Raw genomic sequence first — 27,043 nt, forward strand, 5'->3', positions numbered from 1 at the left:
GGAAAAAATGAACAAATAGATTAAATGTAATTGTAAATGAATGTAGATGATTTCAGGAGTATTTGTAAACGTGTATGAAAAGAGCACGATGAGAATGTTTCACTTTTTCCATTTCCTCTTCGGCAGCTCACTCTAGGAGATGTTGACACTGTCACATTCACCGCGGAACTCCTACGAAAGACATCGTTGAAATAATTTGATTTTTTTCTAACAATATTTAAGATTGATTGTCCCTACATAATTTTTGTTTTGTTTTACAACCAAACAATAGTTTATTATTTAAAAAATCGTTACCATATACTCGAATGATTTATTTCTTCAAAGTTAATCTAATGTTAAGATGTGAATTATTTGTCTGTTATTCAAGAAAGTCTCTTAAAACATCCAGGTTATGATTCAAAAGTGAAGACTGGTTTGGTTTCACATTGGATCCTTTGCGATCCGTGCTCCGTGAAACCAATATTTTGGTGAGTTATTTATTTATTTATTGTTTTGTATTTTTGAAAATAATTTGTTGACCATTTCTCTCTATGGCGCCATTTATAGTCCAACTGTTTCTGAGTGAAACGACTATAACAATCAGACTGCTTCTAATTCCACATTATTATTATTATTATTATTATTATTATTATTATTATTATTATTATTATTATTATTATTATTATTATTATTATTATTATTATTATTATTCCTTTTCTAGAATTAAAAATTAGCACACACTGTGAATAAATTATTCTACGCGTGATTAGCTGCTAAAGCAACCTTCAAAGAAGTGGGAGAAACTAGCATACGTTGCTATCTCTTGTGCTATTGCTTTTTTAATTCATATAATACACTCTTGTTCCAGCCTCCAAATCAACTTAAATTGAAATATTAATTTAGCAAATGCGAAACATTTAGAAACGACAAGAGAAATAGTTTTTCTTTTTTAAAAAAACAAGTGGTAGTAATGCGTATCGCCAGTAAAAGTATTATTATTATTATTATTATTATTATTATTATTATTATTATTATTATTATTATTATTATTATTATTATTATTATTAAAACGAAACATTCTGGCTGAACAAATGCATATATATATATATATGAGCCAACACTAACAAGTAAAGGGTCCAAATGGATGAATCGAGTTACGGGATGAGACATAGTGCACCTGATAGAAGGTGTGAAAATATACGTATGTGCAAAGTTATAGCGGCTGAGCGCCATAAGAAACGGAGGGGGAGAGGGTCAAAGTTGGTGTGAGAAGGGCTATGCTATGGTGGCAGTTTCACATATTGGCAAAAGAAGAATGGACAGAGTAGATCACGAACCTCCACCGCCATCTTGAAATCCGCCATCTTGAAACATGTGATATTTTTTGATATGGAAAGGTAGTCATGTGATACATCAATTAGGGCCAGCATGTTGTCAAATAGTCAATTATGAACTTTTTGGATCATTATCTGCACGTATTTGGAAAATTTAAGATCATCTTTATAGTTATTTACGAAAATCTGGGAGACTGATACTCGTATATTGAAAGTTAGGATTATCACGTAAACACATATCAGTTAAACAACCTACAAGCCAAGAAAACTAGCAGTGAAATTTGATATCCAAGTTGTATATTATTACATTATTATTTATGACATTACTTTCAATTTCCTTCATATACTGCCGAAGAGAACTGTTCCAGTCTGAAACAACCGCCTCAGCTTTTTTTTTTATTGCTTTGTTTCTCTTGCTTTTGGTCGAAAACAATGTGGACTTTATATAGCTACCTTTCGTTAAATGACATACGAATATAGACCATAACACAATAAATCTGATAGATTGGAAAGCAATTATTACGTACTGTACATAAACCACTATATTTTTCACCGCTTGCTATATTTTCCCCTCAACTTTCTTTGTCCACCTACTGCAGTTGAATAGAGCAATGAAGTTGTAGCGGAAAATAAGTTATCGGGCGAGGTGGCTTTCTCGAGTCATGCCGCATTATGTTTGATCAGTTTGTTTGCAATATGAAGCCTTCGATTATTGTGATAATGTTGGCACAGGACACGATTACTCCGATGGATCATGATTGCAACTTCCGAACTTGCGAACCACTTTTCGTTTAGATATCACATGCTACACTCATCCCAAGTTGCTATTGCTTACGAAGGTGGACAAAGAAAGTTGAGTGAGAAATATTGCAAGTGGTGAAAAATATTGTGGTTTATGTACAGTACGTAATAATTGCATTTCAATCTATCAAATTTTATTGTGTTATGGTCTATATTAGTAAGTATGTCATTTAACGAAAGGTAGCTATATAAAGTCCACATTGTTTTCGACCAAAAGCAAGAGAAACAAAGCAATAAAAAAAAAGCTGAGGCGGTTGTTTCAGACTGGAACAGTTCTCTTCGGCAGTATATGAAGCAAATTGAAAGTAATGTCATAAATAATAATGTAATAATATACAACTTGGATATCAAATTTCACTGCTAGTTTTCTTGGCTTGTAGGTTGTTTAACTGATATGTGTTTATGTGATAATCCTAACTTTCAATATACGAGTATCAGTCTCCCAGATTTTCGTAAATAACTATAAAGATAATCTTAAATCTTCTAAATAAGTGCAGATAATGATCAATAAAGTTCACAATTGACTTTTTGAGAACATGCTGGCCCTAATTGATGTATCACATGACTACCTTTCCATTTCAAAAAAATATCACATATTTCAAGATGGCGGCGGAGATTCGTGATCTGCTCTGTCCATTCTTCTTTTGCCAATATGTGAAACTGCCACCGTTTGCATTGTCTATCTTTTACTATTTACACGATTCAACAGTTTATTTGATGTATTTCTATAACATAGCATAGCCCTTCTCCTACCAACTTTGACCCTCTCCCCCTCCGTTTCTTATGGCGCTCAGCCGCTATAACTTTGCACATACACATATTTTCACACCTTCTATCAGGTGCACTATGTCTCATCCCGTAACTCGATTCATCCATTTGGACCCTTTACTTGTTAGTGTTGGCTCATATATATATATATATGCATTTGTTGAGCCAGAATGTTTCGTTTTTTTAATAATAATAATAATAATAATAATAATAATAATAATAATAATAATAATAATAATAATAATAATAATAATAATAATTATTATTATTATTATTATTATTATTATTATTATTATTATTATTATTATTATTATTATTATTATTATTATTATTATTAAATAATTAATAATACTTTCTCTGAAGTGTCGGCTTTTGCAGTCAGTCTCCTACTACTGACATCAACGCCCACGGAACCCTATTTCCATCACCATTTCTTATGTCACCATCTCTGGTGCGAACGCTTCTATTTTATTTGTTTGTTTCCACAATGGCAACTCAAAATTTCCACATGGTAATCATAATTCTTGTTACCTTGTTGCAAATTTGTTGGTACTGGTATCTTTCTTTGACTACTGTCAATGATAAAGGATCCTTGACAATCTTTGTTTCTTAAAATCTCTCTTTTTCAACAGGATCTGAAGCCTTTTGTCTACAACTGGAAATCGATATTTTTGTGCTGCGGTTGGAATGAAACAATCAAGATGTTAAATCGACCAGCTGCTGACTGAAGAGGAAGCATATGGAATCACATATAGCATTGTGTGATCAGAGTGTGGAGTTTCTAGGATTACAGTAGATGAAATTATAATTAAATTTCAACAGGAAATATAGAATGTTTTCTTCAGGGAAACTTTGAGCGATTCACACTTTGTGAGTGATTTTATATTGTCATCTACGTAGAGACTCATGGACACAAATTTTCCTATTATGGAATTCTGCAGGAGAAAAAGTGCAGTGTGGTTCTCCATCACTAACTGATAACTGGCAATTTGGAATTTCTAAGGACCACATATTGACCCGTCAATTATGCAAATATACAAAATGACCTTCTCTGTTGTTACTGAGAGTCGAAATACAAATGCAAAAGAATCAATACCTAAAACAAAGCATGTAAATATCTTGTGATTGTCGCTTAATCGCTGGTGACAGTACTCTTGATGAATTTGATCAACCAACTGACCTGCGGAAATTGGAAAGAGAGTTGGCAGAAGAATAAGCCACTAATGCAACGTTTGTCCTATGTCTTTTGCTTGAAAAATTCTGTTAACTCAATGTTATGAGAATGCAATACCACTAACTGTTTGGTTGTCTTAAAGAATCTAAGTTGATGGACGCTGTGTATTATTTGGAATTGATACGAAGAAGTTGAAGATCCAGAAATGCTTGTAACTGTTTTCGCCACTGGATTGGATTTCATCAGACAAGAAGACAACAAATCAGAAATAAATTATTGTAATATATCATTTATAAAAATGTAATGTCTGTTAGAAAAAATGAAAAAATAAAAAATAAACATAAATCCTCCTTAAAAGAATTAGCTTGGGGTTTTAGGGGTGGGTGCTTGATTAAGTGGGGTGGCTGGATCAATAGATGGATGGGGTATGTCTACCACCAATCTTCTTAGGATCTGTAGGAAGATTGGTGGTGACTGGATGGGCAGGCAGGGGAGTAGACTGGCGGACAGGACGGGTGTTTGGGCCGCTGGGCTGACGGTCCGGTAAGGGGGAGACGGGCTGACGGATGGGTTGAGGGGGCCTTGGAAGAAGGGAGGGTGGGGGTGTGGGTGCTTGGCTGGGCGGGTGGATATACACAACATATACACGTACACACATCCAAACGCCTACATTCCTCATCACCACAAACACTGATACAGCGAGGGACCTCGCGCTGCGATCCAGATACGTAAGTATTGTAGCATTTACAGACTTTTACACAACGACTTATCTTCTTCGGAAAATTCTTTTGCTTTCAGATTCTTCTTCAAATAATTCTTCTGCTTTCTTCAATATGTGTTGAATGTGTCTTCTTCGTTCTCCTTTCTCTGTATCCAACAGTCTTCACTTCTTCATAATCTCTCTCTCTCTCTCTATTGTAAGAATCATTCTTTTACACACTATAATAAGAATTAGTCGCTTCTCAATTTACTTGCTCAATATCATTCCTTTCCTTTTCTACGTCTCTCCATCAGAATATAGAAAAGAGTGAAGAAATGAAGAAAAAAGTGTCACTGTTGGCCATATTGAATATTCTGCAACAATGTTATGGTGGAAGAACGTGTTATCAGGTCAAAGTCTGACTAGTATCAAGAGATGAGAAAAAGTTAAATAATGAACACGTCTCATACAAAATCACTCGAAAGAACCCAATGGATACAACATCTGTAATGTGAAATATTAGAGAAAGAGGAAGATAATTAGAATGAATGGGTGGTGAAAGGGTAGAGACAGTGTGGTGAACTAAATTAATAAAAAATATAAATAAATAAATTAAATAAAGAAATAATTTATGTAAATAGATATGTTATAGTAGGTAAAAAAAGAAATATAAATAAAAAGTTAATTAAATTAATTAATTAATTAATCGTAACTCCTCCCCCACCACCATCATCATCATCATTATCATAATCATAACCCTAATCACCAACCACACTGTCTCCAGTTTCGTTCTACCCGAATCTCTTCTCTTTCTGCAGTATTTCAAATTACAGTTGTTGTGTCTCATGGTTATTAGTAATATTTTGTGTGCCGTGCCTTTGCCGTTAAAGTTTTCTCATCTCTGATTATCTAGTAAATACTTTGACGTCGCCTCACGTCCTTTCACATTAACCTTCTAGCACAGAATTCAATATGGTGATAGTGACACTTTTGTCTAGTACTCTCCCTCTTCTTCGGTCTTGGATACATTCTGATGACGAGAGAGTGAATCTTGAAAGCTAAATCCTTTATTATTCCAGTTTGCTTTTCTTCATAAGCATCACATATGTTACCTTTTATGTCTACAGATCGCACACAAACATTGTTTATACACAGGGGTGGCTCGTGAGGAAAGTCACACCGGTAAAAATTAGTCTTATCGCTTGAAACTAAAAGAATAAAAGTTATCTAATGTAGTAATTGTTGTTTACAACAATTACTACATTAAGAAAGTTTTCTTCTTTTACTTTCAAGGGAAAAAACTTAATTTTTACCGAATGCGACTTTTCTCACGAACGCATCCACAAACAGTTAGTATTTCTTTTTCAGTTGTTTCGACGAAGAAGAAAGAAGAAGAAGCCTTACCACGACATATTATCTGTCTGTCTGGTTGGGTGTCTATGCTTCTGTCTGACCTGACGCTGGGGTTCTTGATATCTGCCCTGACGCCTGAATCCTAAATGTTGATCCCGACCTGATGCCCTCTGTGCCCTTATACCCGCTCCGAAGCCAGCCTTCTCCTCTGCCTGCTTTCCCCCTGTCTATCTATTCTTTCAGCCACCCTATAAAGCCGGTGGGTACTTGGGGTGGAAAGCTGGTAGGGAATAGGGAGGGAGGGAACTGGTAGGTGGGACTGGTGAGGTGGGTGGAGGGAAAAAGCTCTCCCTGAAAAAGGAGGTAAATAAAAAAACATGGGTGTTTTCATTTCCTGGTGTTTTGTAGTTAATGAATTGACATTACTAATATTAATTAATAAAAATATGATAAATAGGTAGAATAACTGAGTAATACACAGAATCCATTAAAGAATATGCACACAATTTGATAACGGCATCTGTGTATTGCAGATCTCGCTAAATTTAATAGCTAAGTTTGAATTTTTGGAGACACAATTGTTGCCTGGCCTAAATCTCACGGGACAAAATCACGGCATAGTTAAGTAGAAAGTGGATCTAGTTGGCTAAGGACAGAAGTCAATGGAGAGCTTTTGTGAATGCGATATTGAACCTCTGGGTTCCATAGGCCATAGAGTTAATTACTTCGAAGAAGGGTATGTTGACAGATAGAAATATATCGACAACATATACTTTGATCCTTTAATCCTGTTCATATGTACAGTTACTAAGTTCTCTGTATACATTGTTGTGTTTTTATTGTAACGTGAATAGAGACTAGAATGAAATTAATTATTGGTGTCCATTTCAGGATCACTCAGTAGTATGTTTTTTAAGTGGAGGAGTGTAACGTGGATAGAGACTAGAATGAAATTTTTTATTGTTTATAAAAACAATTGATTGAAAATACCTAGAAAGAATTCACGGAAACAATCCTCTTAATTTCAACAAACATAGTGTAGTGAAAGGGAAAGCAAGAACTATTTCTGACAAACAATAAAAAATTTCATTCTAGTCTCTATTCACGTTACATTATACTTTGGTTTCATTACAAGCTTTTCATATTTCTTTTCATCACCTAAAGTTTAATGTTAAGTCTTTTCCAAATATTTTCCATTGTCTTTCCAAACACTGAGTTGTTTATCAACTTATAATCTTTCTCAAAATCATTTGTTGCTTTTGTTGTCATCTGTGTCTTTAGGTCGATATAATTCTTTAACCCATTTAACTTTAAACTCTATTACTCGATGTATTTTCTTTAGTCCTAGTGACAGACGTTGTTCTGAGTTTCCATAGTGAATCACATATTTTTATTTATCATATAGAATTGTAGATTGAATATAAAATCCGTGCTAAGAGCCAAAATGAAAAAGTTCGGTTTAATGTAAAAACGTGGCCTCTATGTCTAACACTACTCAATGAAAAACTGGCTCTCTAGTCTTCACTGTGGAAGTAGTACAAATAATCCTCAGAAGAATGCGCGCGCTTATATGTCCCATCAGTTCTGAAGTAACATTTCGGCTGCTTAATCAATATTTTAGTTTTGTCACTTAGCACGGATTTTATAGTCAGTCTACAATTGTTAATAGCTTAGATTGTTTTGAGCCAGGTGGACACATGTGTTGAGCTAAAGTATAGTTTTTATGATGGTCATGTAGTTCTCTTTGACATTGAAGATCTACTTCTAATACATAACCATTATCACAATTAAGAAGAATATTTGTGAAGCCTATTGCTTCTATTTCTTCCTCATCTTGCCATTTAAATCCATTATACGGCAGATATTAACTCATTGCCCATCCATATGAGTTGCGTCTAAATACATAAAATAAGAATCTTAAGTATTTTGTTTATCATCTTCCGTATGTTCACTATTTGCCTTTACATATCTGTTTGAATATTGGCTAATTCCACCTCTTATGCCTTTCTCTATCATCAAAGCCATGTTGCAATCACTTAATAGTTCTAATTCTATATTAAGTTCTAAGCTAAACTCCTGAGCTCCCTCGTGGCTAAGTGGTTAGCGAACACGCCTTTAGCGTGGGAGACCCGAGTTCAATTCCTGGTAGGAACTCATGTGCTATCAGATACTATTCAGTTCCTACGTTAAGCTGTAGGTGCACGTCTCATATAGCCTCGCTGCTGATCGAGGTGCTAAACTCAAATTCAATCCAAGTTAATCACGTGCTACCGTATTGTTTCGTAACTTAAAATAATGGTTCGATAACTGTTTGGTAACTGAAGACTGTATTTAATTCATAGTGAAATGATAAAGCGACCGAGTGAACTAGCTCAAGTGGTAGAGCGTTGACTTCACATTCGGGAGGTCGTAGGTTCGATTCTCGTTGCGGACTGTCCTGACTGGGGTTTTCCAAAGTTTTTCTTAGTCCTACCAGGCAAATTCCGGGATGGTACTACTAAACAGGCCTTGGCCGATACCTTTCCATTGTTATTGTTGTTGTTAGATATCCAGTATAAAATGGCCTCTGCTGTATCTGATGATTGTTAAATAAATAAAAGATGAGAGTTGCTTCTCATAAATCTTTAATAAATGAATTACAGAATATTTTGTAATATAGAGGTTTTCATATTTCAATAGCACTTAAAGTCAATATTGAATGGAACAAAACCTAATGATGTTAGACATAACATGAATTAATTATAAATGAATCTAAATGAAGATGTAAAGGCTGTCTGCAGGAGACCTTCACAAATATGAACTTCTTGTTTATGATTTTCTTATAACAAGTGAAAAAGGTAAGTAAACATGACAGTGTGCACAGTAAATAAGTAAGAATGCCATGACTTCGAGTAACCATTTCCTCATTTCCTAACGGTCGGTCTTTTAAGAGTGATACTGGTGACAAGTCCCACAGAGCTTGTATTACGAAGAATGATTGCTTGTTGTTTATTTGTAGGCTGTTTATATATTCTTATTTTCATTTTCACTTTCGTCTCTTCGTAATTTCAATTTCTATATTTTTATCACTTTCACTCCTTTCTATGTCTTAACTAGGAAGTGAGTTGAATTTTTAACTGATACCAGTCGGGCTGGCCAAGTTGAGAATCCTTGGCGCGGGTCCTTAAATCCCCCTTCCCCCCAAATCCATAACTTAACGATACGGACTAGAGGGAACCTTTGGTAAGTACGAAGTTTTACTGGTTCACAGAGCCGTACTGATATGAACAAGGGGGCCCGAGAAGACTTCTTTCGGAAAGACGAGGATAGGCTTCCGCAGACTTTTTGGTAAAAAGATTCAAGAAAGCATTTACGGTTGCGAAAATTCGAGCAAGACCTACAGGTCTTTCGCCTCGTGATTTCTGCAGCCCCTCCGGCCCGATTGCCAAGCAGCCAACGTGGCCAGTCCGGCACTGACTGATATTTACAATATCAAAATAGAACATTTTTAAAATACATAATTAAATATACAGCACAGTATACCAAGGGGGATAATGAAAATAAGCTTTTATACATGTTTCTCTAACACATCTACTAATAACGACTATCCGTTTTTAAACACAAGTCATGATATTCTTGAAGATTTTTATCATTTAACTTGTTCCAAACTGTTTTGCCAGGTACAAAGTGTTTTTCACCAATACCTGTGTTATTAAGCTTGTTGAAGAATGCTTCTTTAGGTTTTAATTATCTTTTATGAACTTGCCCAAATCATCGTATATCGTATGTCTTTTCTGAACATAATCGTATATCCATATATTGTATTCTTATTACGAGTTCAAATTGTTCTTGATAAGGATAGAAGCATTGTGTATGAATCATTAGTTCTGTTGTTAGATTTCACGATAATTTCAATAAACTAGAAGCCATACATCTAAATGAATCTAGAAATTTTAATTCAATAGTTCCAACATTTTTTTATTACGAGTTCAAATTGTTCTTGATAAGGATAGAAGCATTGTGTATGAATCATTAGTTCTGTTGTTAGATTTCACGATAATTTCAGTAAACTAGAAGCCATACATCTAAATGAATCTAGAAATTTTAATTCGATAGTTCCAACATTTTTTTTTATTGAATGATATATATCGTTCTTCGTTATTAGCTGTCAGATGTTTTTCTTCTTCTTCTTCTTCTTCTTTTGGTACATTCAAAATCTTTTATAAACAATTGTGAGTTATATTCCGTTAAATTATGTTTCATGATCAGAACAAACTTAGGTATTTTAACTTTTATATTAAAATTATTATACAAAAGAGCTACAAATTGCCCGGTTATATGATCATGGTTGTATTTCAAAATTAGGTAGTACTAAGAATATCTTGGAAATGAATTGTCCAAGATAGATGGTTGTCAAAAAGTGTTAGAAAGACTTTAATCCAGCAATGGATCGACAATTGATAATGCTATGTGCTCATTTCAAATATAAATAACCCTCACCATCCCCACATTCATGTGATCCCAGTTCTCATTTTTGATATCTGAGCATTTGAAATTGAGTAATAAACGCTTATACCTTGCTCTGAGAGATCATATGTTTAACCCTGTAGCTGTAAGGATTACTAAAATCAAAGATAGTTAATTACTAAAATTTACTGTTCCTTGGTATAACTGGGTAAAATTCATTGTTATGTTTCGGTATATCAAACGGTTCTGCGAACCGAAAATATTTTAACAATCGGTTCTAGCGAACTGGCTAAATAGCACCACTGAATATATGTTTGGATTGTTTCTTTAGTTTGCTTGTAAACTTCTTAGCTTTATCTCTGTATATAACAGGATTTGTTTTAGTTCCATCGCTTTTTATAATATAATGAGAAAGTCCAGACGCTTTATGTTGTTGATATGGCTCGTTCTGTGGATAACACTCTTCACAGCTTATCTTTATATAATAAACATTCAAAATCAACATAAATCACAAATGGCATTTTCATCGTACATAATTCTTAAATTTTACAGATGTATCTTCTTCAGGCATTTCTATCTTCACTGACTTATTCGAAACAATTTTGTTCATGTTATCTAATATATTTTGTGAAAACTAGAACAAACATCTATCACCTAGGTATCTTTCTCATCTACGTTTACTTAATTGAGAAGAAATGAACCTGACCAAGTTTCTTATCCAACAGTAATGTCATTTATTTCTTTTGTTTCGTATATAAAGTTAATATGGTTGTATTTTTTGTTTTGTGTATGATATAACATGAATCATCCATTTCCAAACGGCATCTTGTCCAAGAATATTCGATTTTGAGCTATTGGCATCATTGGATCAATTGTATTGATAGCTTTCATATGATATATGGCTTATAGTTTCAAAAAATCCAATAAGCGGTGCAAATTACGTTCAAATATGGGAAAATGTTGCCATACAATTACAAATTCGCTCTTATCCACTCCAACAAACCAAAATGGCGGAGGAAAATCTTTATATTTACAAACACAAACTGCTTCTTGTTATTTTGACATCTGTAGTGTGTAAATAAAAACAATTTCAAAGCGACTCTCGTCCACAAGTTACAACTAGATTCATTTAAGTTAAAAATGTATTGTTTTCGCATAACACAGTACATTCTAAGGACAGTATCTTACATCGTAACATGGTAAGAATAGATGAAATCAGACGATTGCTTCAACAACATTATTGAATAGACTGGCAGGACATTCCTTCCTAAAAATTCTACAACGATATAGAATTTGATGATACTCTTAGAGAGGAAGGAAAAGCAGAAAATGATCATGGCGAACGAAGAATGGAGGAAATTTGATATAGAGCATACATACAACGAAATGATGGTTCACACACATGATCATGTTTAAAAACTGTAACTGTTGTTTATTATGCAAACACGCTTTGATCATGCTTTTTTTTTTTTTTTTTTTTTTTTTTTTTTTTTTTAATTTAGTTCCGTGAAGTTTTAAGAGAAGTTGTCATTTGCTTTTAATAATATTGTCACCTACTTTGTAGAATGTTTAAAACCAGTTATTGTTTATTCATAACCGTGGGACGTAAAACTTAAAGATTTCATTTCATTTTTTTTATTCATAAGTAGTTCTACTTCAGACATTACAACAATAATTTATTTCATAGATATCACCTATCACTTTTGTCTCCGAAACGCCTTATCTCCATAACAAAATGGCTTCGTTCAGTTCCAAAAGGTATCTTGTCCTTTAAACAATTCCAAAACAACTCTTGTCCAAATTAATTTTTAATATTTCCTTCAAACTATTGCGTAGAGTTTGTTCAAATTTTTTGCAAACATTTATTTGCCCCTGATCAATAATTCTGCAAAAATAACGCATATTAGTGAAATTTTGACGCTTCAGAACGTTTTTTCGATTTCTGTAAAATTTTGTTCGGAGGATAAGATGCCGTTTGGAAATGGACGACTCATATAAATTAAATGAGTCTTTACCATACATAAATGGATACATATAGTCTTCTTTCACCTTGTAAAGCGTAATGACAATAAAATATTTAATTCTATACGAGGAGATGGTTACCAACTAACAGGGATAAATGAATCAGTTGAAAATAAAACGACCGACAGACTATTTAACATTATTTATTTTTCATAGACGTCACATTCATTTCTGGGTTTTTTACATGGAAACCCGTTACCATTGGCACATCCATACTATTACACGCACATAGATGTAGATATATATATAAGACATTGAGAATTTGTATACAAATCCGATATGAAACATGCAGATGCTCTATATTTGGTTTTCATAATTAAAACTTGATTTCAATTTCTTTTTCATACTAATTGTTGAAAATTCAATCACAGATAAAGTTATTAAAAGTTTGACTTTGTTATATTTTATTTTTCCCTTGAGAAAACTCCTTTTTTCACTATACAATCATTACATTAATAGTACTATTCATTGATCAATGTTTAACTACCCTAAAAATTTAGTTCTATTTTTATGATTTTTATGAAATATTATTTATTTATACATACATACATACATGTATATATAAAGCAATCCATTTCTTTAAATAAGGCATCTTTTCCTTTTTCTCTTCAATAAATTGTACTATTTTGTCATGTTAACTCTATGTGATTTATAGTCATATATATTCATATATATATTTATACCTATTTTACAATAGCTACATAATTACCATTATTTTTATTTTTACAATACATGACTTTGAAGACTGTACAAAATTCCTTTGACGATGGTCGGATTTTGAAATTCGTAATTGCCTATGGCACTCTTAATGATCCTTATTACTATTATATTTTTTAAAAACTTTTTAATTAATGCAAACATATATACACATACGGTGCTTCTGAAAGATTGAAATATTGGGAGGTGACTCCTGATAACTAATGCAACGAAAACATTTTACTAAGAATAGGTCGACAAATGCTTCGTTTAAAAGCTAGATACATTAAAATGGGTTAACGACAAGCAAGTCACAAAGTGAGACCTTTCAGATACGAATAAATGTACGAACAGCTGTTCTACAACACACAGAGGAAATTGTGTATACAATTCATTCATACGAAAATATTCGAGCAAATAGACTGTGTAACTGATTCACAAAAGCCAACAAAATATAAATAATATTTTTTTTTTTCATTGAACAACATTAGAGCGCATGGTGGCTGACTAGATAGCTCTCACCTCCTGTGCGTGGAGTCTCTAGTTCGATCCCAGCTCGCGCCAATTGAACTTTGTGGTGAACAAACGCTGTATGCGTGGCTTTTCTCAGGGTTCTCCCGTTTTCTTCCATTTTTTTTTCATTTTCCCATTCATCCATTATCACCATCACTCTGCCTCCGTGCATAATCTTGGAACGTTAAACTAGAAACTATATTCCATCAAACAACATTAATTGTCGTATATCAATCCCACAGCAATAGCTCATTCATTGGATATTTTGATGAAAATTCATTCATCGAATGATATCCTATCTGATATTTAATCGCAGAAACTATCAGACTTAGTTAATCGAAGATGCAGCAGATGGCGCGAGCATCAAGATTGCGTTCAAGAGGGAAGAAGATCTACTTATCCGTTATCGGTAATGGAGGAAAGTATATACGATTAATGTAGTGATAGTATCCGTCCTCACATGACAAGGATTGTATCACCCAAAAGTGTAAGAGGCATTAAATCACTCTCCATATAGTCTGAATATGGCCCCATATGGTTTTGCAACCCATCCGATAATGTGAAGAATGTAGTTAACAACATTCTTCTTAAAAGCAATCAACCATCTCCTCCAACATGACCATTGATCTGTTAGTAAACGGCTATTCAAAGCGTTCGCAACGCGTTTTTATGGCTCATGTGTACGTTTGGAATACGCTGACCATGTATTTAAATGTGGATGGCTAATCACAATGCACTGCAAACGCGAAAGCAATAAAAACGCGCAGTATATGTCGGGTCGAGCGTATTTGGGGCGTTTGGGAACAATAGACCGTCTGCTGTTTCGGAATCACTAAAAGATGTCTAAAGGAAGGGGGGGGGGAAGGAAAACGTGTTGCCAGGCAAGGGGATTTTAGCAAGAAACAGCTGTTTGGAAGATGCTTTGTGCAGAGTATTGGAACTCTGCTATTGTAAAGTATGTGCGTGTATAACAAAAGAAAAGTCAAAAATACAAGGAAATTCCGAAAATTTAGTTAATCACAGAAAAATCTATGGAACACAATATGGTTATTTCTCGTGATTCGCATGAATGAGAATAAGGGTGTTGCAGTAAGACCTGGAAACTCTGACTGGCTCACAGTATGATTTATAACTCTGTCGAAAGTAAAATTACCGAGTAGCCACCTAAGTCACGTTCGCTGCGGGGGGTAACGCATCCTCGAAAGCCATAGTCTTACTGTCATAATGGGACGTATTCATGAAATAACCTTTGAGAAAGCCGCTTGTAATTGACTCGACCTTGATAGATCCTCTCACTTTGAGGTTACCACCCTCTGAAATTACAGCAAAAATAACTTTCCTCTGCTTTATGTTCTAATTAGTGATTTATCAACCCAAGTTCATTAGGACTTGTTTTCCGTTATCGGGAATCACCTCATGAAATTCAACACAATAATCTATTAGAATCACCTTGTATATTAATTATATAGAGTCTTTGCATCTTGAGAATAGAAAGTTGAACAAGATTCTAAACAACTTTCAATTTTTGTATTTTTGTTTGATAGCTACAAAATATTAAAGCTGCTACTATTTCATATTTATCCTTAATCCTTCTATATATAAATCAATTTATACATAAAAATACACATTGTTCCCTCCTTCTCCTCCGAAACTAGTGCTAATTAAGTGAGAAACAGTTAAGACTATGCTTTAAGACATAAACTATGGATTTTAGTTTCAACATGACTTGGGTGTTCAATCTTGTACGGACCATGGATTTACACTATGAACATTCTGTTTTTAAAAAAAAAAAAAAAAAAAAAACTGTAGCGAATCTCTGGCAACAACCATTCTGTGGAATTTCAGTCTCTCTATAGTACAAAAATGTGTTTTAAACGTTACAGCTTTACGATTATAATTCACCACATTACGTGACGACTGAACTTTAAATTCACGTTTGGCCAACCGATAACGGAAAGTTCCAAAATCAACGCTGAATAAATTAAATATATCAACTCGAATTATTTTCAACGTGTAACTCAGAAAAAGTAATCCGCAAATCTCTATTGTTGACGGAGGAATTGTGCTGAGACTGCTTGTTCAGTTCGTCCTGGAAAGTGAAATTACAGTTATTGTCGGTGAACTGCACTAACACTGCTATCTTTACTTGTTCAATTCACCATGGGAAATAAAATTTCAGTAGCTGACGGTGAATTGGACTAAGACTGCTACCTTTACTTGTTCAATTCACCATGGGAAATAAAATTACAGTAGCTGACGGTGAATTGGACTAAGACTGCTACTTTTACTTGTTCAATTCACTATGGGAAATAAAATTTCAGTAGCTGACGGTGAATTGGACTAAGACTACTACCTTTACTTGTTCAATTCACTATGGGAAATGAAATTTCAGTAGCTGACGGTGAATTGGACTAAGACTGCTACCTTTACTTGTTCAATTCACCATGGGAAATGAAAATTCAGTAACTGACGGTGAATTGGACTACGACTGCTACTTTTACTTGTTCAATTCACTATGGGAAATAAAATTTCAGTAGCTGACGGTAAATTGGACTAAGACTGCTACCTTTACTTGTTCAATTCACTATGGGAAATGAAATTTCAGTAGGTGACGGTGAATTGGACTAAGAATGCTACCTTTACTTGCTCAATTCACCATGGAAAGTGAAATTTCAGTTGTTGCCGGTGAGTTGTATTAAGGTCTTTGCTTGTTCAATTCACCGTGGAAAGTGAAATTTAAGTTGTTGACGGTGAATTGAACTAAGATCATTGCCTTTGCTTGTACAATTCATCATGGATATTGAAATTTGTGCGCCATTTTGTTTGCAAAACAACAGTGACCAAATGCACTTAGATCCAGCTATAGTATTATAGAATATCACTGGACTGGTAAAGTCATTACGTTATATCCAAACTCTGAATGTTTTGTGTCTATATCACAATCTGAAGTACGTTTCGAAGCTCATAATTATCTTCAGTAAACTTACTGCCATTTCTATTATTAGCTATTACATTTCAGAAGACTATACGTTTTGACAACTAGCTGCCACGCTTTGACTACATTTTCGCAATTATTTAGTGTCCCTAGAAAGTGTTAGCTCTATGATACAAGTATAAGTTGAATACGACTATAAAAACAAAGGAGAAGTGGCCTACTTCTTTACCAGTTCATTAGAACACGTTCAGCAGATAACACCTAGAACTATGACCTATGTCAACTAATAATGGTGGACGATTGGTTATTGTCAACTATTCTGAATATTTTTCGTAATTCTTTGATATATTTGATTTTGTCGTGAATTACTATTTTAAGACATATCTAATTAATGTTGAAAAAAAAACTGTAACTTGTTTTTCGCTTTTATACTTTGTATTAAGCCTAAGATTAGATTATAGAAGTTAAGATGAATCCCTAAAATAAACACTTTGAAAAAAAAATGTTTTATGTCATAAAATGGTCATATTGGGAGCATTATCAAATTAAATTTTAAGTGCCTTATTAAGCATATTTAAATTGACATTTTAGTTTCCAGCTTCGTACCTAAAATGAGAACATAAGATGCCGAAATTCTGGCTCTGAGCTTTGTAAAATTAAGTTCTCAATACGCGAAACTAAGCAGTATATGTATCTCAAAAATAAAATAAATTAATTTCATATTTACATATCATCGCATGAGGACCAGAGGGACGTAACTCCATTTTCGTAGGTTTACAAGCGAGAGGAGAAAAATATGATTTTCTTAGAAAGATGTGTTTTTAATAAGATGGTAATTGAGCTACATTACAACAGATGATCGACAAGGAAAACAGATGGCGTTAGTTCCATTTACACCAAGTGGGGCTTTCAAAATTATGTTCAAATATGAAGAAAACGAAAACCGCATTTTTGGAGTTAGGTTCCTCTGGTTCTTATGTGACGATATATGTTTTAACCCTTTTACCTTAGGGCTATGATGGGTACTCGTTACAAATATAAGCTTCGTCAAATGTAGACTAAAAGTAAGAAAAATGATATTTTAAAGAATTTATGACTTTATTTGAACACAAGTGAAATAAGAAAATATTAACGAAGGTAATGTTGAACGTTAAATTATGTAATTCTGATTCTCTTTTGTAAAAAATGTGTTGTAGTGAAAGGTATGCTACTTACATACCACTGGTGAAAATAAAACGGACAGGGTCGAGATTGATTCCGGTATTCGCAGAAATGTAATGACAAAGACAACGTCATTGACAAAGATGATTATATATTACTGAAACCTTACACAAGTGTTTTTAATATATTTAGTGGTTTGGTCATTGCATGTTTTATTAATGCATATGGAATATATCCAAAGCGGTGATAAATATTATGTATTGTATACATATGCATGCATTATATACTGTACATATGCATTATAAACTGTATATATTAGGCTAGACTTTAGATTACTAAAACAGCCAGATAGTGAATTACGCATTACTAGAAAAAGAATATTTTCCTATTTTCCATTTTATGCATTTGAACGGCAGCGTTCTGTTCCATGAAGCACACGTGAATTTATTTCGAGGTTTACAATCAGTGAGAAAAGGGTATTTTCACGTTTGGATCCGAAACAATGTGAACCAAATCGATCCGTACCATCCAATGCGAAAAAAACATACGGTTAATTGCATCTTTCCTGAATTAGAATAAGTTAAATTCATCCACCTTTCAACATAGGTACGTATTATTATACTTAGCCCAACTATCTCAGGGCCACTGTAGCTCAGTGGTGGAGCGCTTACCTCTGATGCATGGGGTCATTGGTTCGATCACAGTTCGCACCAAGTGAGCCTTGTGGTGGACAAACACCGCGTGCGTGGGTTTTCTCGGGGTTCTCCCGTTTCTTCCCACTTTATTCATTCCATCATCTTCATTCATTTCTCATCATCGCCGTCTCCTTTAGCCTAGCCGGCATAAACGTGGGACGTAAAACTTGAAGATTTCATTTTCCAACGATCTGGAACTCACGATAGTTTCTAAGCTTCAATCAATTATTTTGAAGAGGAGATAATATATTTATTCAACCATCATAGTCAGCTTTATCTAATGCTTATAAAAGATACAGATTTTGTCATTTATGTTTGGAATTATTTGCACTGAAAGGAACGTGCAAACTTGCGTACTTCATGTCTAGAACTTGTGATTAGAAATAAACATAAAATTAGGCTAAGTAACTCAGGTTAGGTCAGTCGATGCTTAGTTTCTTTTTAGAACAATTCAGGAAGGTCCCATAGCTAACATGCAGTAGATTTTATGGAATGATACAAAGAGTTCCAACTTTTTTTTTTTTTAATCTACATCATTTCGACTTTCTTTTTCCTTTAAAAACGTCTAGCCCTATAGATATCACAAAAAATATATACTTATAATAATACAACTTTTAATAAAATATTTACTAAAATCCATGTAAAACGCACGCAAAGAGTATTTGCAGGATTTCTTCTCGATTTGAGATTAGTTTGGATAAACAAACTGGAATTAAAGTAATACTTCTATTAAGTATTTTATCTAAGATTTTTTTTTCAAAGTTATTGCGTTAGAAGACGGAAGAAGAAAAACTCTGTAGATTTTGTTGTAGCTTGTTAAGCTTAAACAGAAATTAAGGAAACATTTACCATCTCAAGGAATTGACTCTGCACCTACGTATAAGTAATATGAACATCAAATTTTGCGAGAGAATGGAAAAGTAAGTTTACCCATTGGCATGCACAGTCATCTGGCAGACCATCGAGCTTACAAGAGTTTGATTCATGCAGACGCCTGCCAAGCGGTCTGAGATATTCTAGTTATTTCTGACTGATTACAACTGTTTTGCCAGAAGATGTCGTAGCATGTCTAAGAGGTGTAAAAACGATTTATCAAATACTATTAAATGCTATGGCTCTCATTAAAATTAGCGTGAATAAATATATATGCTAATCAGTCAAGCAGAAAATATCCAAGTAAATGATACAAGTTAAAGCTAATATGAAGAGAGACGAAAAACAAAGGGAAGATTACAGGAATTCCGATTTTTATTATAGTTAGATAGCAAACGAAGTTTTATTTATGGAATAACTATAGGTATTTCTCTTAGATACTACTTTTCTTTCAGGATGCATTACAGAACAATGTGTTACGTAAAAGACACAGCTTTTGACAGACAGAACAACGCACTAACATTTTATTTCATTCTCTTGTTTCACATTATTTTATTTGTACAACCACTCTGATGACTATTTCCAAAAGAAGAGATATGATAATTGGCCACATTATAAGACATGTCGGAATTACTCTATTATAGTCATGGAGGGAATGACAGCAAGGAAAAATACCGATTGAAACATACAAACCAAATAAAATAAAATATAGGGACGATAAAAGTACATGAAAATGAAAATTTTGACTTAGGATAGAAAAGATTGTGATCCAAGAAGAAGATCTCTCCAATCAATGACAGTTTATATGATAGTAAATGTGTAGAAACAGAACTAACTACAAGTGACTAACTTAGAGAAAATAGCCCAAAATTCAGCAGTATAGTTCTTATTATCGTATCCATCCTGTCTGTCCAGCATCAGTCGCCCATGAGCAGCACTCACACAAACCCTAGTCTGCATTCTGTCAACTGTACTCTTTTCATTTCTGCTTTTAGATTTATTCTTCGTTTCATACCAGCTTTCAAAATAGAAACAGTTGTGGTTTTAGAACAATTCCATAAACGGCCTCAACATTCCTATCTCTGACAAAATATTTAATGCAGAATACATTAATATCTTTTTCCACTTTCCGCAAAACACATCCCCGAATATTTTCCACATTGCGAATCTGTTTCTATATACTGTACATCAGTTGAAAATCATTGAATTAAAAAAAAAAAAAAAAAAAAAAAAAGTAAATTTGAGCAAAACGAAGAACAATAACTAGTTCTAATATGTCAAAAAAAAAGTATAAAATACAAATTCCATAAATTCTTCTTTTACATTAATTTCGCTGGAATGCTTATGAACTAAATGTGCGTATCCTTAAAATGAACACATATTGAAAAATGTAAGATATCCTTTTAAGTTCTGTCAAATATAAAGTGAAACACATTTTGAACCAAACCAATATCTTTTCAAATTAGAGTCATATTTTGTTTCCTGTCCATTTGAACCAAAACTATCTACTTTAAAAAAATATATATCAAATAATTACTCTCTGATTACAGTTCATTCAACCAATGACACTTCTGTAAGACTATTTCCTTCACAGCCTAATGATCTGCTTCTGTACTGAGGATGAGAAAATGGTTACTTGACAGACACTTATCCTAGAATCTCATTAAGTTGACGCTTCATATCAAAATTCTTGTCTAATTTATTTTAAAAATTACTATTAACATTACTTCAACTTCAATGATAATAACTTAAGAGGCCTAATCACTGCAAAATTAAAATACTGCTAATTTTAGAGTAATTATGTGATATCTTCAAATAGATAAAAGATAATCGAAATGTGGAACAAGACTTCGCTAGACAATATTATTTTGCATGACGTACCGTTGTTACGAGTCACCTAGTAACTTTCCGCTTGCAGCCATTTAGAAACGCGAAAATAAATGCTGACTTTCTAAATGGTTGGAAATCGAAAGCAGATAAGTGAGTCGTGATAACGGTATCTCGTGTAAAATAATATTGTCTCTAACGAGCTCTTGTTCCACTTTTCGATTATCTTTTATCTATTTTAAGATATCTGATAATTACTCTAAAATTAGCAGCATTTTAATTTCGCCATAATAGGGCCTCTTAATGCTTCTGGGTAGAAATAATCCAGGAACTACCATATATTTTTTTCTGTTATAAACGAAAAATGCAAGTGCATACATTGTACATAAAAACTATATTCTTGAAGTCAAGCTTCTACAATGGTATACTTTGAAAACTCTTTAAAAAATAATTTGGTAATTAAAAAAAAAAAATCTAGTCAATTTATGGTATCCAATAAACATAAAAGTGAAACCATGAAAACATAATGAACACAGAACATGCCTCCAATGGTGCAGTTTATTTTAAATGAGCTCCATTGGCGTTGTTAACGTGAAAGAACTTTTCAAAATTTAAGAGCATATTAAGGGAAGAGAAATCGTTCGTTCAAGTAAACCGTGCATCTACTGCAGGCTAAATGCTCTCCTATATTTAAAAATATAAATGCGCAAAAATTCAATACATTTCTGACAGTTTGTTGTTTAAATATGAATGTATAAATTATGAACAAACTTTTCTAAAACAATTTTAAATGATTGCATTGATTACTGGACTGGAAATAATAATTTATGAAAAAAAAAAAAAAACTCTCCAAATCCAATTTCTTAGAAAAATTTGTAATTTTTTTTCGGAATACATTCTTCATTATAGAGGAAATTGTCCCTGAAGTTCCTTACCATGTGCGGAGAGAAAATGCAGAACCCTACTTTGGTGCTAGTGTTACCAACCATGGTCAGTCTGTTTTACAGCATTAAGAAAAGTGCCATTATATATGGATCAAAAAGGCATTGACACATGAGTAGTAGCACTGCCACTGCGAGTTGTCAGAGACCTTCTCTTATTGGCTCCTCTATAGTAACGCAATAAACATATTTTTATACGTTTACATTTATTTTATTTTAAGCTAGTTTTAAGAATTTTACTGTCATTTTTCTACATACTGTACACTTTATTTCTTTATGTTTATATATATATTTGAGGGTAACAAAACTCTATGTACATGGAAAGGTATTACTCTTTGGTACTAGGACAAATTTTCTGTGCAGCTAAAAGAAACCCAATACATAGAAAGAAATAATTAAATTAGTTGAAACTGATTTCTCTTTGTCCAGACAAGTTTTTTCTTTCTTTTTGTTTGTCTTTTAAACAAGACTACATAAGGGGATACCTATGCTGGAGAAAATTACAATGGTGTTCCATTTAGGATGGACAATGTTTGACCTCTGTGGTCGTACAATGGTCTTAACGTTTCAGAACCATATAGAACACTCTAAGCCTCCTTAGACATTACATTTTTATCTTATCGGAAAACAACAAATGCTATAGCATTTACTGGAGATGAAACGAGTTTCACTTGTTAGTACTTTTGTTAGCATGTTTTGTTTAGCTTTCGATGTTTGGGCCGAGGTTTAATCGTTTACAAATTCATATTTCTAAACTATATAACCAAACGAAATTATAAAATGTTCTAACAGTTCATCTTTTCCTTCAAAACTAATTTGTTTAATACTTCCGATTCGAAAAAGTTCACTTTTCTAAATTCATATCATACGGTGCGGACCGGAATGATTATCACCACTTTTCTACATATCACGTAATGCGGTGTGGTATAGATTCAGAATAGGGGCTCATTACAAGTTGTTAGTACTTTCGCTAGCATATGCATCAAATGTAACAGGAAAGCGGAAGAAAAATACAATTAACGGTGTCGAATACCTGCGCATCTTTATTTCGTAGCCCATTAATTGATATTTTTCTGTTTGCCTTAAAATGAGCTGGAATTTTACTGATTTCTTTTTTCAAAGTATTTTAATGTCCGTTACTTCATGCAAATTATATTTGATCATCTCTAAATTTTATATTTAGTAACCAAATTTAATCAAAGTACTATCAAATTATACGCAATCAAACCTGAATAAGTGGGATCGCCACTTACGGAGGTATCTTACTTACCGAGTTTCTTACTTAGCAAGTTCAAACATCCGATGTCTCATTTATAAAGTTAAAGGACAAAATTCTCAATAATAGAGATTTGTCAGTTATCCAGGTCACACTTACCCAAGTTTGATTGTATAATGGAAATTCATTTTGGAAAAGCAAGAGATGTTAAACTGACGTGGAAAAACAAATCAGTAAAATCACATCGTTAACTCTTTGAAGGGTGCTGGTTACCTACACTAACCACCTTTTCTCATATCTTTCGTAAGCTTTGATGCTGATGGTTACGTACGCAAACCACTTAGGAGTTTTCATATTTCCAAATAGATGGCATAAGCAATAACTTGGAATAGCACGATATATGTCTATTGGAAAGCATGATAAATAAAATAGTACATACGTTCCACTCTAAATGTCAGTCGCTTTTTTTCCCTCATTAAATTCCAGCTTCTTTCAAAGAAAAGAAATAATTTCCCTGTTCTAGTCAACACCGTTAAGTACACCTACACTATAGTTCTGAAGCTTTCCTTTCCTCATAAATGTGATAGCGCGTAAAAACATTTTCACAAATAATCTGTTTCAACTGAACTTTTTCCTTGTTTGGTATCTTCATATTACAAATCACATCTCATCATTCAGCTGTTTGTAAACGACTTAACCTTCATGATTTGAAAGATTAATCATAATAGAAATGCTACCATGTAAAAGATTCACTGTTCTTAAATGCCACAGCATATTTTATAGAACTTACGCTGGATATATTGCATGCTAGCAGAAATACCAACAATAAATGCTACAGAGTAAAGCTAGCCTAACGCCTTGAGCAACTTTCCGGTCTTATTGTATCAATCATGAATAAAAACAAGATAAACAGTTTATGTATGGGGTAATACTGACACAATGTTCTAAATTCAGATACTTTCGTTTCTAATAAACAAGAAGCGTTCCTAAAACCTTTACATCTTAAAAGAAAGTATTTTCATTTCACGTTTCATCTGTAGACTACCCTGATATTTGTTTTACATAATCTTGAGAGAAGAAAAGTTTCAGTGAGAAAGAAGGGGTCTACAGATACAAATAATAATTTTAATAATAACAATAACAACAATAAAACAGCCACCGTCAATCGCTGCATCACACGTGGACTAGTATCAGTAATACTATTTACATATTTTTCTTTCGCTTTCACTCGTATCGTTCACACTTGAAAGGTACCACACACGCACACAACACTTATTCCCTCGTTGGTCTCCACCAACTGTTGAAGACTCACTGACATTTTGTTTCTTCTCTGTCTCAAAAAACAAAAGAAGAAAGAAAAAGAGCATGAGTGTTGATCTATTTCTTTGGAGTACACACACACTCAATCCTCTGTTCTTCACGTCAAAGCCTCTCATGGAATGATGGGAGACAAGAAAACGTCTCGCTTCTTTCTCTGCAGACGACTCAAAAAAATCCAGTCTTTCCACTCTATTCGGCGGTTGCTGAGTCTCAGGAGGGACTCGTCTGCAGTCGAGGAACCGAATAGTTCTCCAGCGGTGTACAAGGAAGCGACGACAGACCGTTCTCCTGAGTCAAAGGAGTTGTGGGGAAACTAGAAGGAGAGGAATTTCGAGCCAGAGTGTTTCGTGGACTGTTACTTCCTGTAGGAGTGCTGGCAGTGAGCGCAGTGCTCAGAAGATTGGAGGACGCTGACAGAGGAATGCCTGGTGACGTCAGTGGGGTCAGAGCTTTTGGAGGAATAGGGGGCGGGGGAGGAAGCTGCTGACTGCGGGGTGAGATGACAGGGGGAGAGTTGGGAGATTCGGCTCGAGAGGAATTCTCCGACTCCAAATTAATATCCACTGCTACAGGTTCTATGTTGAAAATGGCTGGGGCTGAGCTCTGGAACAAAGATACAGATGTAAGTAATATGTTTTCAATAAATATTTAAATACTCTTCCACTGAAAAAAGTGTATACTTCTTACTTATTATATAATTGCTTCCAACTTGCAATTCACAGGATATAGCGTTAAAAAAAAAAAAAAAAGAAAAGGCTTAAGGTACCAACAAGGCTTCAAAATATATCAAAGAGGGCAAAAGAAGGTAGTAAATTTTATAGACTGATTTATATATATAGGGTGTTTCAAAATAACACCGACAACGTTTAGGAAGTGATTCCTCACACCAAGATAAGACAAAAAGTATAGATCAACATGGGTGCACAAATGCTTTCTTTCGGAGTTATAGGCTGCCGAAAACATGAAAACAAAAAGAACTTTAAAGGTCCATAGTTCCAAAACTATGGAACGTACTGTAGTGAGGTCAAGACTTCACTTAGGAACTACTATGTGCGCTATCCAAATTTCACAATATTGTGGTACTTCCGAAAAACTTTTATAGAGGTAGTTGGTGAGTACTACAAATTATATACTCGTAGCCAAACTCCCACTACAAAAATTGTTGCGTGTGTATCTTAGGATTCTGAAACATGGATTTTTGAATAGAGCACATAATAGTTCCTAAGTAAAGTCTTGACCAGACTGCGGTAGGTCCCATAGTTTTGAAGCTATGAACCTTTACAGTTCATTTTTTCATATTTTTGGCAGCCTTATGAGGGGAGTTTGGGAGGTTGAATCACACTTTCCCATTAATCCTAATATGTTTCTGTTTCGGAGCGACAGATATAAGGGAATTGGATTCGATATTTGCTTATTCCAGTTTGTGAAGACCAACTAATAATAATATGGTGATTCGAACCTTGGATCTCTTTTAAAGTCTTCCTTAAAACATCATTCATTTATAAAAGACTAATAGATCCAATAAGAAACTGGCAAGTAAACAGATAGTCTCACTCCCACGGTCCTGGGATTCGGGCGTTATACATATCAGAGGCATAAGCCGTATACCCACCGTCGCTGGTACGTCAGCTTCAAGATACACTGGTCAGTACCTGTAAAAGAATGCAAGTGGGGCAGCAATGCATGATTTACGCCAGATGGATAGTGAGAGACGAAAGTAATGTTTGCTCTCCACTTATTGGAAGTATCTTACCTGTTCAATTATACTCTAAACCATATACACTATTAGAAGGTAATATTCTCCATTTGCTGAGAAAGAGACAATATAGATCACACACTTTGAAATTATCAAGTATTACGTTTCATTGCATATTAAAAAAAGAAATATTGGCGAAACACTTATATTTAACTTTTTTCTTCAATGAATATCAAACATTTACAAACGTATAAGAATACAAAACTCAAAATTTCACTTAGACGAAAAGAATGGCCCAATCACTATGGTATACGAACCGATACGTAAGCGAAATAATACGCGAAGTTTCGACCGAACGAAGATGATGAATCGGTTAGTGGCTATGCAGTTCACTACAAACACTTCACTTCGATCGCTGTATAAAATTCACAAAACATATTTGTTTTCATTAGGAGGCGTGAAAACTATTATTTGAACAGTAGACCATCAGGATTTACGTAGTATGAGTTCATTACATTCCTCCTGTTGGTTACACTTATACTTGATGCAGATTAATTTTTGAGAATGTAAGTTCAGTACGCTGCACTAGCTTG

The 27,043-nt window shown here is 33.9% G+C and overlaps 1 protein-coding gene and 1 long non-coding RNA gene across 5 annotated transcripts in view; one reads left to right on the top strand and one right to left on the bottom strand.

Moving 5' to 3' along the window:
• Positions 1 to 27,043, top strand: part of LOC145672865 (uncharacterized) — a 285,955-nt gene that overhangs the window by 169,587 nt on the left and 89,325 nt on the right. The window lies entirely within an intron of this gene.
• The window catches only part of spg (dedicator of cytokinesis spg), a 499,880-nt gene continuing 485,541 nt past the window's right edge, over positions 12,705 to 27,043 (bottom strand). For all 4 annotated transcript variants that reach the window (XM_081742033.1, XM_081742031.1, XM_081742032.1 and 1 more), the window contains one exon: positions 12,705 to 25,357. In XM_081742033.1, coding sequence (XP_081598159.1) covers positions 24,965 to 25,357 — 393 coding nt within the window. In that variant the 3' untranslated portion in view covers positions 12,705 to 24,964. The remainder of the gene's footprint in view (positions 25,358 to 27,043) is intronic.

This window comes from Thermobia domestica, chromosome 16 (assembly GCF_964235325.1).
Source record: "Thermobia domestica chromosome 16, izTheDome1.hap1.1, whole genome shotgun sequence".
NCBI classification, from domain to species: Eukaryota; Metazoa; Arthropoda; class Insecta; order Zygentoma; family Lepismatidae; genus Thermobia; species Thermobia domestica.